This window comes from Oncorhynchus gorbuscha, linkage group LG13 (assembly GCF_021184085.1).
Source record: "Oncorhynchus gorbuscha isolate QuinsamMale2020 ecotype Even-year linkage group LG13, OgorEven_v1.0, whole genome shotgun sequence".
NCBI lineage: Eukaryota > Metazoa > Chordata > Actinopteri > Salmoniformes > Salmonidae > Oncorhynchus > Oncorhynchus gorbuscha.
The window spans coordinates 42,829,945-42,844,483 of NC_060185.1; the positions used below are offsets into that span (position 1 = coordinate 42,829,945).

At 48.9% G+C, this 14,539-nt stretch overlaps 1 protein-coding gene across 1 annotated transcript in view; it reads left to right on the plus strand.

Annotated features, from left to right (window-relative positions):
• The window catches only part of LOC123992933 (zinc finger protein neuro-d4-like), a 92,297-nt gene that overhangs the window by 58,459 nt on the left and 19,299 nt on the right, over positions 1-14,539 (plus strand). The window contains exons 7-8 of the mRNA XM_046294581.1: positions 4,601-4,679; positions 5,256-5,387. Coding sequence (XP_046150537.1) covers positions 4,601-4,679; positions 5,256-5,387 — 211 coding nt within the window. The remainder of the gene's footprint in view (positions 1-4,600; positions 4,680-5,255; positions 5,388-14,539) is intronic.

The window sequence follows — 14,539 nt, forward strand, 5'->3', positions numbered from 1 at the left end:
TTGGAGGTGGACCTGTGGATGTATTTCAAAATGTACCTTCAAGCTCAGTGCCTCTTTGCTTGACATAATGGGAAAATCAAAAGAAATCAGCCAAGACCTCCATAAGTCTGGTTCATCCTTGGGAGCAATTTCCAAACGCCTGAAGGTACCACGTTCATCTGTACAAACAATAGTATGCAAGTATAAACACCATGGGACCATGCAACCATCATACCACTCAGGAAGGAGACGCGTTCTGTCTCCTAGAGATGAACGTACTTTGGTGCGAAAAGTGCAAATCTATCCCAGAACAACAGCAAAGGACCCTGTGAAGATGCTGGAGGAAACAGGTACAAAAGTATCTATATCAACAGTAAAAGGAGTCCTATATTGACATAACTTGAAAGGCCGCTCAGCAAGGAAGAAGCCACTGCTCCAAAACCACCATAAAAAAGACAGACTACGGTTTGCAACTTCACATGGGGACAAAGATCGTACTTTTTGGAGAAATGTCCTCTGATCTGACGAAACAAAAATAGAACTGTTTGGCCATAATGACCATCATTATGTTTGGAGGAAAAAGTGGGAGGCTTGCAAGCCAAAGAACACATCCCAACCATGAAGCACGGGAGTGGCAGCATCATGTTGTGGGGGTGCTTTGCTGCAGGAGGGACTGGTGCACTTCACAAAATAGATAGCATCATGAGGTAGGAAAATTATGTGGATATATTGAAGCAACATCTCAAGACATCAATCAGGAAGTTAAAGCTTGGTTACAAATGGGTCTTCCAAATGGACAATGTCCCCAAGCATACTTCCAAAGTTGTGGCAAAATGGCTTAAGGACAACAAAGTCAAGGTATTGGAGTGGTCATCACAAAGCCCTGACCTCAAACATATAGAAAATGGGCAGAATTGAAAAAGCATGTGCAAGCAAGAAGGCCTACAAACCTGACTCCGTTACACCAGCTCTGTCAGGAGGAATGGGCCAACATTCACCCAATTTATTGTGGGAAGCTTGTGGAAGGCTACCCGAAACGTTTGACCCAAGTTAAACAATTTAAAGGCCATGCTACTAAATAATAATTGTGTATGTAAACTTCTGACCACTGGGAATGTGATGAAAGGAATAAAAACTTAAATAAATCATTCTCTCTACTATTATTCTGACATTTCACATTCTTAAAATAAAGTGGTGATCCTAACTGATGTAAGACAGGGAATTTTTACTTGGATTAAATGTCAGGAATTGTGAAAAACTGAGTTTAAATACATTTGGCTGAGGTGTATGTAAACTCCCAACTTCAACTGTATGTGAAAATGTCATCGTATTATAAATGTGTATTTGAATGTTTCAGGACTCTGGAAGATTAGTCCAAACGATGGCTAAAAGAGAGATTCATCCAATCAAATCAAATGGAGCTAAAACAGCCAGTGAAATGATCCATCTCCCTGAATGGGACAGTCACAGGCTCCCTCCCTCCATCCAGTTCCCTTAACATTTCAGAGAGCTAGCTGACTCTCTTGTCTAGTACATAGGACCCACTGCAAGTTATGAAAACTCCAGCCTCTCATGTAGTGCTATCAATTCCTTGTGGAAGCCCTCTCTCTCTCTCTCTTCTCCTGCTGTACTGAGAGGGTGAGGGGAAGCATCTCCTTAGTCCATTCTAGCTCCTCTCCTCTGCTCTGGCTGGCTCTCTCCTCTGCTCTGGCTGGCTCTCCTCTCCTCTGCTCTGACTGGCTCTCCTCTCCTCTGCTCTGGCTCTCCTCTCCTCTGCTCTGGCTGGCTCTCCTGTGCTGACCTCCTCTGCTCTGCCTGGCTCTCCTCTCCTCTGCTCTGGCTCTCCTCTCCTCTCCTCTGCTCTGGCTGGCTCTCCTCTCCTCTGCTCTGGCTGGCTCTCCTCTCCTCTGCTCTGGCTCTCCTCTCCTCTCATCTGCTCTGACTGGCTCTCCTCTCCTCTGCTCTGGCTGGCTCTCCTCTCCTCTGCTCTGGCTGGCTGGCTCTCCTCTCCTCTGCTCTGACTGGCTCTCCTCTCCTCTGCTCTGGCTCTCCTCTCCTCTCCTCTGCTCTGGCTGGCTCTCCTCTGTGCTGACTCTCCTCTCCTCTGCTCTGGCTCTCCTCTCCTCTGCTCTGGCTCCCCTCTCCTCTGCTCTGGCTGGCTCTCCTCTTCTCTCCTCTGCTCTGGCTGGCTGGCTCTCCTCTCCTCTGCTCTGGCTGGCTGGCTCTCCTCTGCTCTGGCTGGCTGGCTGGCTCTCCTCTCCTCTGCTCTGGCTGGCTGGATCACCTCTCCTCTGCTCTGGCTGGCTGGCTCTCCTCTGCTCTGGCTGGCTGGCTCTCCTCTCCTCTGCTCTGGCTGGCTGGCTCTCCTCTGCTCTGGCTGGCTGGCTCTTCTCTCCTCTCCTCTGCTCTGGCTGGCTGGCTCTCCTCTGCTCTGGCTGGCTGGCTCTTCTCTCCTCTCCTCTGCTCTGGTTGGCTGGCTCTTCTCTCCTCTCCTCTGCTCTGGCTGGCTTTCCTCTCCTCTGCTCTGGCTGGCTCTCCTCTGCTCTGGCTGGCTGGCTCTCTCCTCTGCTCTGGCTGGCTGGCTCTCCTCTGCTCTGGCTGGCTGGCTCTCCTCTCCTCTGCTCTGGCTGGCTGGCTGCTCTGGCTGGCTGGCTCTCCTCTGCTCTGGCTGGCTGGCTCTCCTCTCCTCTGCTCTGGCTGGCTGGCTCTCCTCTCCTCTGCTCTGGCTGGCTGGCTCTCCTCTCCTCTGCTCTGGCTGGCTGGCTGGCTCTCCTCTCCTCTGCTCTGGCTGGCTGGCTCTTCTCTCCTCCTCTGCTCTGACTGGCTGGCTCTCCTCTGCTCTGGCTGGCTGGCTCTTCTCTCCTCTCCTCTGCTCTGGCTGGCTGGCTCTTCTCTCCTCTGCTCTGGCTGGCTGGCTGGCTCTTCTCTCCTCTGCTCTGGCTGGCTGGCTCTTCTCTCCTCTCCTCTGCTCTGGCTGGCTTTCCTCTCCTCTGCTCTGGCTGGCTCTCCTCTGCTCTGGCTGGCTGGCTCTCCTCTGCTCTGGCTGGCTGGCTCTCCTCTGCTCTGGCTGGCTGGCTCTCCTCTCTCCTCTGCTCTGGCTGGCTGGCTCTCCTCTCCTCTGCTCTGGCTGGCTGGCTCTCCTCTCCTCTGCTCTGGCTGGCTGGCTCTCCTCTGCTCTGGCTGGCTGGCTCTTCTCTCCTCTCCTCTGCTCTGGCTGGCTGGCTCTCCTCTGCTCTGGCTGGCTGGCTCCTCTCCTCTGCTCTGGCTGGCTCTCCTTTCCTCTGCTCTGGCTGGCTCTCCTCTGCTCTGGCTGGCTGGCTCTCCTCTCCTCTGCTCTGGCTGGCTGGCTCTCCTCTCCGGATCTCTTTGGCTGGCTGGCTGGCTCCTCCTCTCATCTGCTCTGGCTGGCTGGCTCTCCTCTCCTCTGCTCTGGCTGGCTCTCCTCTGCTCTGGCTGGCTCTCCTCTGCTCTGGCTGGCTGGCTCTCCTCTCCTCTGCTCTGGCTGGCTGGCTCTCTTCTCCTCTGCTAATCTGGCTGGCTGGCTCTCCTCTGCTCTGGCTGGCTGGCTCTGCTCTGCTCTGCTCTGCTGCTCTGCTGCTCTGCTCTGCTCTGCTCTGCTGGCTGGCTCTCTCCTCTGCTCTGGCTGGCTGGCTCTCCTCTGCTCTGGCTGGCTGGCTCTCCTCTGCTCTGCTCTGCTCTGCTCTGGCTGGCTGGCTCTCCTCTGCTCTGGCTGGCTGGCTGGCTCTCCTGCTCTGCTCTGGCTGGCTCTCCTCTCCTCTGCTCTGGCTGGCTGGCTCTCCTCTGCTCTGCTCTGGCTGGCTGGCTCTCCTTTCCTCTGCTCTGGCTGGCTCTCCTCTCCTTTCGGCTCCCATCTCCTCTCTCCTGAACGCTCCTCTTCTCTCAGCCTGTCAGCGGTACAGTAGCAGCCGTGCTCTGAGTACTAAGGAGACATTATTTTCCCTCTCAGCTTTAAAGATAAAACAGATACCAACTTCACTATACTCAATTCATACATTTTGGGATTGAGGGTGGAATCAAGTCATTTTTGTAAGTGTGTTAGTAGTGTATGAATTGTGCGGGCATTAGATACAGTACAATCATGTGGGCATTAGATGCAGTACACAGTATTTGGATAAGCAGTGAGTTATCAGATTGTATACATGGATGCATTCTAAAGAACTCTTATTAGACGAGAAAGGCTTCTCTCTCTCCATCTTGTGTGAAGCCTCGCTGCAGGCTGTAACGCTGTATCTGTCATCCAAACAGTCATGTTGTTCATTGGAGCTTGAAGTTCCCTGTTAGGTGTCATCAACCCCGCCTGTCTGAGGAAAGGGTGATTAGAGAGAGGGGGGCACCTGTTAAAGTAGCAGATGATTATGGTGTGTAGGAGTGTGAGTGTGAGTGTGAGTGTGTGTGTGTGTGTGTGTGTGTGTGTGTGTGTGTGTGTGTGTGTGTGTGTGTGTGTGTGTGTGTGTGTGTGTGTGTGTGTGTGTGTGTGTGTGTGTGTGTGTGTGTGTGTGTGTGTGTGTGTGTGTGTGTGTGTGTGTGTGTGTGTGTGTGTGTGTGTGTAGAGTGTGTATAGAGTGTGAACTCCGTTCACCCGTCTGTGTTCTCGCTGCAGGCCTGTGGTGTAGGGGGTATGAGGAAGAGACAAGAACCCAGCACCATTGAGGACAGGGACAAGCCGTACGTCTGTGACAGTGAGTATCACACACACACACACACACACACACACACACACACACACACACACACACACACACACACACACACACACACACACACACACACCATGTCTAAGAGCCATAGACAACATTCTTACTGTAAGCTAAACTACGCTGGCAAGCATATGGCTGCTGTCTCCACTCTAGACAAAGAAAGCAATTCTCTCACTGCCAATGTAATGGGGACAACTCCTCTAGTGGGAATGAGTCTGCTAGAGCAACAAGCACTAACGGAACACTATAGAGCAATATTCCAACTGAAACGGTGACATGGCATTAGCTCGCGATGGATACAGCATTCATTCATTGTGAGTGTATCTATTTACAGTGGAGCACAATGTATGGATAGATGTATATATATGTTACGATAATTGGGCTACATTTAGTTCTGTCTCTTGATTGTGTGTGTGTGTGTGTGTGTGTGTGTGTGTGTGTGTGTGTGTGTGTGTGTGTGTGTGTGTGTGTGTGTGTGTGTGTGTGTGTGTGTGTGTGTGTGTGTGTGTGTGTGTGTGTGTGTGTGTGTGTGTGTGTGTGTGTGTGTGTGTGTTCCAGTCTGTGGGAAGCGCTATAAAAACCGACCGGGCCTGAGCTACCACTACACTCACACACACCTAGCGGACGAGGAGGGAGAGGAGGACTCTGAGCGACACACCCTGCCCTTCCAGCGCAAGAACAACCACAAGCGTGAGTCCATGTGTTACAGCGGGCTCTACGCTCTACCCTGAGTCTGGCTGTTACACTATGTCATGTGTTACAGCGGGCTCTATGCTCTACCCTGAGTCTGGCTGCTACACTATGTTATGTGTTACAGTGGGCTCTACATTCTACCCTGAGGCTAGCTGCAACACTGTGTTACAGCGGGCTGTCATGTGTTACAGTGGGCTCTATGCTCTACCCTGAGGCTGGCTGCTACACTATGCCATGTGTTACAGTGGGCTCTATGCTCTACCCTGAGTCTGGCTGTTACACTATGTCATGTGTTACAGCGGGCTCTATGCTCTACCCTGAGTCTGGCTGCTACACTATGCCATGTGTTACAGTGGGCTCTACGCTCTACCCTGAGTCTGGCTGCTACACTATGCCATGTGTTACAGTGGGTTCTACGCTCTACCCTGAGTCTGGCTGCTACACTATGTCATGTGTTACAGCGGGCTCTACGCTCTACCCTGAGTCTGGCTGCTACACTATGTTATGTGTTACAGTGGGCTCTACATTCTACCCTGAGTCTGGCTGCAACACTATGTCATGTGTTACAGCGGGCTCTACGCTCTACCCTGAGGCTGGCTGCTACACTATGTCATGTGTTACAGCGGGCTCTACACTCTACCCTGAGTCTGGCTGCTACACTATGTCATGTGTTACAGTGGGCTCTACACTCTACCCTGAGTCTGGCTGCTACACTATGCCATGTGTTACAGCGGGCTCTACGCTCTACCCTGAGGCTGGCAGCTACACTATGTCATGTGTTACAGCGGGCTCTACACTCTACCCTGAGTCTGGCTGCTACACTATGTCATGTGTTACAGCGGGCTCTACACTCTACCCTGAGGCTGGCTGCTACACTATGTCATGTGTTACAGCGGGCTCTACACTCTACCCTGAGTCTGGCTGCTACACTATGTCATGTGTTACAGCGGGCTCTATGCACTATGCCATGTGTTACAGCGGGCTCTATGCTCTACCCTGAGTCTGGCTGCTACACTATGTCATGTGTTACAGCGGGCTCTATGCTCTACCCTGAGTCTGGCTGCTACACTATGTCATGTGTTACAGTGGGCTCTACGCTCTACCCTGAGTCTGGCTGCTACACTATGTCATGTGTTACAGTGGGCTCTACGCTCTACCCTGAGTCTGGCTGCTACACTATGTCATGTGTTACAGCGGGCTCTATGCTCTACCCTGAGTCTGGCTGCTACACTATGCCATGTGTTACAGTGGGCTCTACGCTCTACCCTGAGGCTGGCTGCTACACTATGTCATGTGTTACAGTGGGCTCTACGCTCTACCCTGAGTCTGGCTGCTACACTATGTCATGTGTTACAGTGGGCTCTACGCTCTACCCTGAGGCTGGCTGCTACACTATGTCATGTGTTACAGTGGGCTCTACGCTCTACCCTGAGTCTGGCTGCTACACTATGTCATGTGTTACAGCGGGCTCTATGTCATGAGTCTGGCTGCTACACTATGCCATGTGTTACAGTGGGCTCTACGCTCTACCCTGAGGCTGGCTGCTACACTATGTCATGTGTTACAGTGGGCTCTACGCTCTACCCTGAGTCTGGCTGCTACACTATGTCATGTGTTACAGTGGGCTCTACGCTCTACCCTGAGTCTGGCTGCTACACTATGTCATGTGTTACAGTGGGCTCTACGCTCTACCCTGAGGCTGGCTGCTACACTATGTCATGTGTTACAGTGGGCTCTACGCTCTACCCTGAGTCTGGCTGCTACACTATGTCATGTGTTACAGCGGGCTCTATGCTCTACCCTGAGTCTGGCTGCTACACTATGCCATGTGTTACAGTGGGCAATACGCTCTACCCTGAGGCTGGCTGCTACACTATGTCATGTGTTACAGTGGGCTCTACGCTCTACCCTGAGTCTGGCTGCTACACTATGTCATGTGTTACAGTGGGCTCTACGCTCTACCCTGAGTCTGGCTGCTACACTACACAGTGGGCTCTATGAGTCTGGCTGCTATATGTCATGTGTTACAGTGGGCTCTACGCTCTACCCTGAGTCTGGCTGCTACACTATGTCATGTGTTACAGTGGGCTCTACGCTCTACCCTGAGTCTGGCTGCTACACTATGTCATGTGTTACAGTGGGCTCTACGCTCTACCCTGAGTCTGGCTGCTACACTATGTCATGTGTTACAGCGGGCTCTACGCTCTACCCTGAGTCTGGCTGCTACACTATGTCATGTGTTACAGCGGGCTCTACGCTCTACCCTGAGGCTGGCTGCTACACTATGTCATGTGTTACAGCGGGCTCTACGCTCTACCCTGAGTCTGGCTGCTACACTATGCCATGTGTTACAGCGGGCTCTATGCTCTACCCTGAGTCTGGCTGCTACACTATGTCATGTGTTACAGTGGGCTCTACGCTCTACCCTGAGTCTGGCTGTTACACTATGTCATGTGTTACAGTGGGTTCTACGCTCTACCCTGAGTCTGGCTGCTACACTATGTCATGTGTTACAGTGGGCTCTACGCTCTACTCTGAGTCTGGCTGCTACACTATGTCATGTACCCTCCGCTCGCATGTCATGTCAGAGCAACCCAAGCTAGACGCAGTATCCTACAGAATGTTACTACACAGCAACTTGCACATGTCCTTTGCGGCACACAGTGTGTGAAGTACACGCTGATGTACAATGTAGTAGCGTTTATGTTTGTCTGCCTGCATGGTTTTCTGTAATGCTGTTTGATTAGCCCGGCCCTGAGTTGGACGGTGTTAATTGGCTGAGCAGGGACACTGAGAGGAATGGTGGTGGGAGGGGGGGGGGTCTTTTTTGTCCCCCTCTCTCCCCTAGCATATTCCATGTCCGAGCTGGTAATTTACACTGAGAGAGGTTGCATCCCAAATGGCACTTTGTAGGGAATAGGGTGTCATTTGGGACGCAGAGGGAAACACAGCTGTAGTCCACATCAATGTCCTTGTAGAAAAATACCCATTTACCTCCTAGACTTAATTGGCTGAGCTCTGTTTTAAATTGGCCTGTCTTAGTGGTTTGTCCGTCACTGGGTCCTGGTGCTGATGCCTCTGTGTGTGTGTGTGTGTGTGTGTGTGTGTGTGTGTGTGTGTGTGTGTGTGTGTGTGTGTGTGTGTGTGTGTGTGTGTGTGTGTGTGTGTGTGTGTGTGTGTGTGTGTGTGTGTGTGTGTGTGTGTGTGTGTGTGTGTGTGTGTGTGTGTGCGCGCTGCAGTTTTAGGGCTCTGCAGGGTGAAAAGGAAGAGAATGAATGCATTTGAGAGGTTTAATATCCTCCTCTCTTCTCCTACTGCTACACACGCACGCACGCACGCACGCACGCACGCACGCACGCACGCACGCACGCACGCACACACACACACACACACACACACACACACACACACACACACACACACACACACACACACACACACAGAGGCATCAGCACCAGGACCCAATGACGGACAAACCACTAAGACAGTCCAATTTAAAACAGAGCTCAGCCAATACATACATCCACAAAACTAAATTATCTTGTGAAATGCAAATAGAAGCCTAGTGTGTGTGTGTGTGTGTGTGTGTGTGTGTGTGTGTGTGTGTGTGTGTGTGTGTGTGTGTGTGTGTGTGTGTGTGTGTGTGTGTGTGTGTGTGTGTGTGTGTGTGTGTGTGTGTGTGTGTGTGTGTGTGTTTCTATCTTGTGGTTGCAGATGCACCCCCTCCTTTATATTACACCATATATAATAATGATATCAATATGAATGGTTATAATGAAACTGGTCCATACATTATTCATGTAATATTCTTCCTAAAATATGTCTAGACTAGAGTGTGTAAGCCTGGTCCACTCCACAAGGCAAATTTAAAGGAAAACTCCATCCAAAAACTATCTTTTGGCATTTGTTTCATTAGTCCATTGTTGACATAGTCCCAAAATGTTTTGCAGGTCAGAAATGAAGTTTAAGACATATACGTTTCAGAATGCAGAAACCGAGTGGAAGATCGCTGAAATCCAAAGTCTCGTTCTTCTCTTTCATTTCATTATTTTACCCCCCATTCATTCTCTCTCTTTCTCCCTTTTCCATCAGTTTGATAAATGACAGATTATTCCACAAGGAGATGAGATTCTCACACACACCTTCCCCCTCTCATTCTCTCCCAGGCTTTCATTCTCTCTCTATTCGCTCCCTCACTCTTCACCGCCAGTTTACCAGGCTTTCATTCTCTCTCTATTCGCTCCCTCACTCTTCATCGCCAGTTTACCAGGCTTTCATTCTCTCTCTATTCGCTCCCTCACTCTTCATCGCCAGTTTACCAGGCTTTCATTCTCTCTCTATTCGCTCCCTCACTCTTCATCGCCAGTTTACCAGGCTTTCATTCTCTCTCTATTCGCTCCCTCACTCACCTTTCATTCGCCAGTTTACCAGGCTTTCATTCTCTCTCTATTCGCTCCCTCACTCTTCATCGCCAGTTTACCAGGCTTTCATTCTCTCTCTCCTCATTTCATCGCCAGTTTACCAGGCTTTCATTCTCTCTCTATTCGCTCCCTCACTCTTCATCGCCAGTTTACCAGGCTTTCATTCTCTCTCTATTCGCTCCCTCACTCTTCATCGCCAGTTTACCAGGCTTTCATTCTCTCTCTATTCGCTCCCTCACTCTTCATCGCCAGTTTACCAGGCTTTCATTCTCTTCTATTCGCTCCCTCACTCTTCATCGCCAGTTTACCAGGCTTTCATTCTCTCTCTATTCGCTCCCTCACTCTTCATCGCCAGTTTACCAGGCTTTCATTCTCTCTCTATTCGCTCCCTCACTCTTCATCGCCAGTTTACCAGGCTTTCATTCTCTTCATTCGCTCCCTCACTCTTCATCGCCAGTTTACCAGGCTTTCATTCTCTCTCTATTCGCTCCCTCACTCTTCATCGCCAGTTTACCAGGCTTTCATTCTCTCTCTATTCGCTCCCTCACTCTTCATCGCCAGTTTACCAGGCTTTCATTCTCTCTCTATTCGCTCCCTCACTCTTCATCGCCAGTTTACCAGGCTTTCATTCTCTCTCTATTCGCTCCCTCACTCTTCATCGCCAGTTTACCAGGCTTTCATTCTCTCTCTATTCGCTCCCTCACTCTTCATCGCCAGTTTACCAGGCTTTCATTCTCTCTCTATTCGCTCCCTCACTCTTCATCGCCAGTTTACCAGGCTTTCATTCTCTCTATTCGCTCCCTCACTCTTCATCGCCAGTTTACCAGGCTTTCATTCTCTTCTATTCGCTCCCTCACTCTTCATCGCCAGTTTACCAGGCTTTCATTCTCTCTCTATTCGGCTTTACCAGGCTTTCATTCTCTCTCTATTCGCTCCCTCACTCTTCATCGCCAGTTTACCAGGCTTTCATTCTCTCTCTATTCGCTCCCTCACTCTTCATCGCCAGTTTACCAGGCTTTCATTCTCTCTCTATTCGCTCCCTCACTCTTCATCGCTTTACCCTTTCATTCTCTTCATTCGCTCCCTCACTCTTCATCGCCAGTTTACCAGGCTTTCATTCTCTCTCTATTCGCTCCCTCACTCTTCATCGCCAGTTTACCAGGCTTTCATTCTTTCCTTTCCTGCTTCTCTCTAAATCTCTCTCTCCATTTCTTTCTCTCCTCAACTTCCTCTCTCTGCTTTTGTCTTTATGACTTATCCATCACTTATCATTTTCTTCATTCTTTTCTGTATTTATTTCCGTTGCAGGAGTGGAAGCCGATTGTCAAAATGAACTGCAACATTAAAATTCATGGCTGCCTCTCAGTTTTCTCTTCTTCTTCATAAAGTGAGAGAGGCAGGGGTGGTGGGGGCTGGTTTTGGGCATTGATGAGATGGGGAGGAGGGAGGGGTGTTTACTTTAGAGGGCCGGCCCTCTGGTGTGCACCTGAAAATTGGTTTTGTGAGCAGAAAGAGTCAAGCCAGTTCTTGTTACGTCCTCTCCCCAAATCAGAGTTGAGATTCCGAGTCTGGTTTATCTGGACGGACAGACGGTCGGAGGAGTGAGAGCAGGAGGGGGGGATGGAGGGGTGGATGGGGGTAACATGTAATTGAGCTGTTTGAAGGTCAGCGTCCTTTCGTTCCTGTTGTTCTTTTTCTATATTTATTTATTTTCACATTTTTCTCCCCAGTTTCACCTCACTCACAAAATGGCTTCGCTCACCTTGCTCTGCCACTGTGAGAAGGAATCCTTGTGATCAGCTATAAGGACTAAATGAATTATGTATCAAACCTAAAATGGCGTCCTGGCTGTCTCGGTTCTCTCCTTCTCTCCCTGTCTGTGGGGTAGGATACTATATGTGGAATGATATCTGTGGAGTGGTAGTTGGTTCTGTTCCAGCAGGTTCACATGTGATGAAAGTCCTGCAGCAAGAGAGAGAGGGTGGTCTTTTAATGAGGGTCTGGTGACAGTGGAGGGCCTGTATCATGGTAGGGACTGGGAATGTTCAGACAGCTGCACAGACACTATAGAGGCTCTAATCTAGAGCGTCCAGTTCAATTGTATGTAATTGTTGAAATATTTTGTGAGTGGGCAACATGTACTATCATCCAAAAATTACTTGTTTAATTATTTTTGAAATATGACATGATTTTATAATACTCTAATGTGGACAGTTTGTGTTACTTCCTTACACAAGCTCGCATTTTCACCTCATACAATTTAGTGATTTTTAAAATATTTTTTACCTCAGATTGGTGATGTTAATGTACATGTTTATAGTCATCAAGATGAGCCTAATTCGATTGCTTTAAACAGATTCATATCTTTGGTTTGGTCCGGTTGATTTGATCATACTCACCTGTCTGTCGCAGGGTTTAGAACGCAGTTGTGAAATTCACAAGGAGAGGAGTTGATATCGACAAGTATATCTAGTATACCCAAGTTCGTTGTGGTTTTGTATTTTAGAAGAGCGCAAATGGCAGTAAATTGTCCCCAGTTCCATTGATTTCCATACAATATTGACGTGAGTGATTCATCTGTGCACGCTATTGATTACAGTAGAACAAGCTAATCAATTTCTATCTGGAATGACTGCTTGGTAAAATTGATGCGTGAGCAGCTTTTAAGGTACTAATTTAGCAAAATACAAGTAATCTGAACACAAGTGTGACACGTGTGTACAGGGAGTAATTGTATGTATTAGTCTTCAAAAAATCACAACTTATTTCAGAATATTGATTATGAATTTATTTGGACAATTAAAAACTGTGTTTTGACACTCGGCTATATAAAAGAAATAGGAAGCAGCCGTATGATTTTCAATGTATGTTTTAGGATTATATAAATTGCACTTTGAACGTTATTTTTTCGACATGAGTCAACTTAATCAGGTAAAAACGACTGAATGAGCCCCTAAGACGTGCTATGATTTATTTGATTTATATGATTTTGCTGGTATTGGTGAAATGGTGAAAATTAGTTTGTCCTGACTAGTCATTCTGTCTGTACTGTAGCAGACAGGTACAGAGCACAGTAAGTAGCCTATACAGGAGACTGAGTGGAGACACAGGGTGGGTTCAGAGAGAGAGAACCCACCCTCTGTAGCTCAGTTGGTAGAGAACCCACCCTCTGTAGCTCAGTTGGTAGAGAACCCACCCTCTGTAGCTCAGTTGGTAGAGCATGGCGCTTGTAACGCCAGGGTAGTGGGTTCGTGGGTTCGATCCCCGGGACCACCCATACGTAGAATGTATGCACACATGACTGTAAGTCGCTTTGGATAAAAGCGTCTGCTAAATGGCATATATTATTATTATTAGAGAGAGAGAGGACCGGGGTGGTGGGGGCGAGGCAGTACAGTCACGACCCATGAACCCCGAACATGCAACACACAATACATGATAAGCTCACCACACCACTACAAACACAGAACATGTATACTGTATCTAACCATATACTATAAAGCTAAACTTGGTCCAAATGACAACCGGTTTATGGGGTGGTTTCCCCCACAAAGATTAAGCCTAATCCTGACAAAAAAAAGCATTTTCAATGTAGATTCACTATTGAGTTTGCCTTTTATTCCAGGACTAGACTTAATCTGTGTCTGGGAAAATGCCCCTATGAGTTTACTTGACTTTAGATTCTATAGTCCAGCTCAAACGGAGATCTATTTCGGTGTAGTCAGTCCCTTGCTTGCTGTAACCGGGGCTGGGACTTTGTCTACCAGTTTGCCCCACCATGGTAAGGAATGTCTCTTATTAGAGGGAAGACCTTTCTGGACTTACCAAGTTAATTATTCAACCCCGACCATCACCTTTAGCTGTTATTTTGGTCTGGTTTCTTCCTGAACTTTCCACATGCCTGTGCTGCTGGTGCCAGTGCCAGGGCCAGTGCCAGTGCCAGTGCCGGTACAGTAGCTTCCTGCATAGCCAGACCAGCTCATGCTGCCTGCCGCCCCGCCACTCCACTGCCTCCTCTGCCACAACAAGCAGGAAGAGAAACGGCTGTTGCCTAGCAATCCGGTTGCTATAGTGACAGGCTGGGATCCCTCCTAAAGAGTATGTTGTTATGTACATTGAGGAGGGAGGGGGGAGTGGAGTTTGGCATTGAAGGGGTTGAAACGGAGGGAGCAGAGGAGTTCATTAAAGGCAACAGAAAGGAGAGACAGAGTGAAGGAAGGAGAGTAAAAGTAAAGAATTCTCTTTATGATTTATCATATATATTATCCCAGACAGGGAGAAGGCAGGCTGATATTGCACTGCCTCATTTGGTATTCTGTATTAACAGAGGAGAGGCTTGCCGGGTTAGGATTGGATCCTCAGTCATTTGGCCATCTTAGTATAACCCCCCTCCCCCCATCCTGCTCATGAAAACCTATCTGTCTGTCTGTTAGAGCTCAGACACACACACACACACACACACACACACACACACACACACACACACACACACACACACACACACACACACACACACACACACACACACACACACAATCATACTAGGATCACCAAAAATGATTCATGTTTGCATTTTTCTGAGTATCAAAAATACATTCCAGTTGGCACAGGGGTGTATGTGAAGTGTGTGTGTGTGTTTGTGTGTGTTTGTGTGTGTGTGTGTGTGTGTGTGTGTGTGTGTGTGTGTGTGTGTGTGTGTGTGTGTGTGTGTGTGTGTGTGTGTGTGTG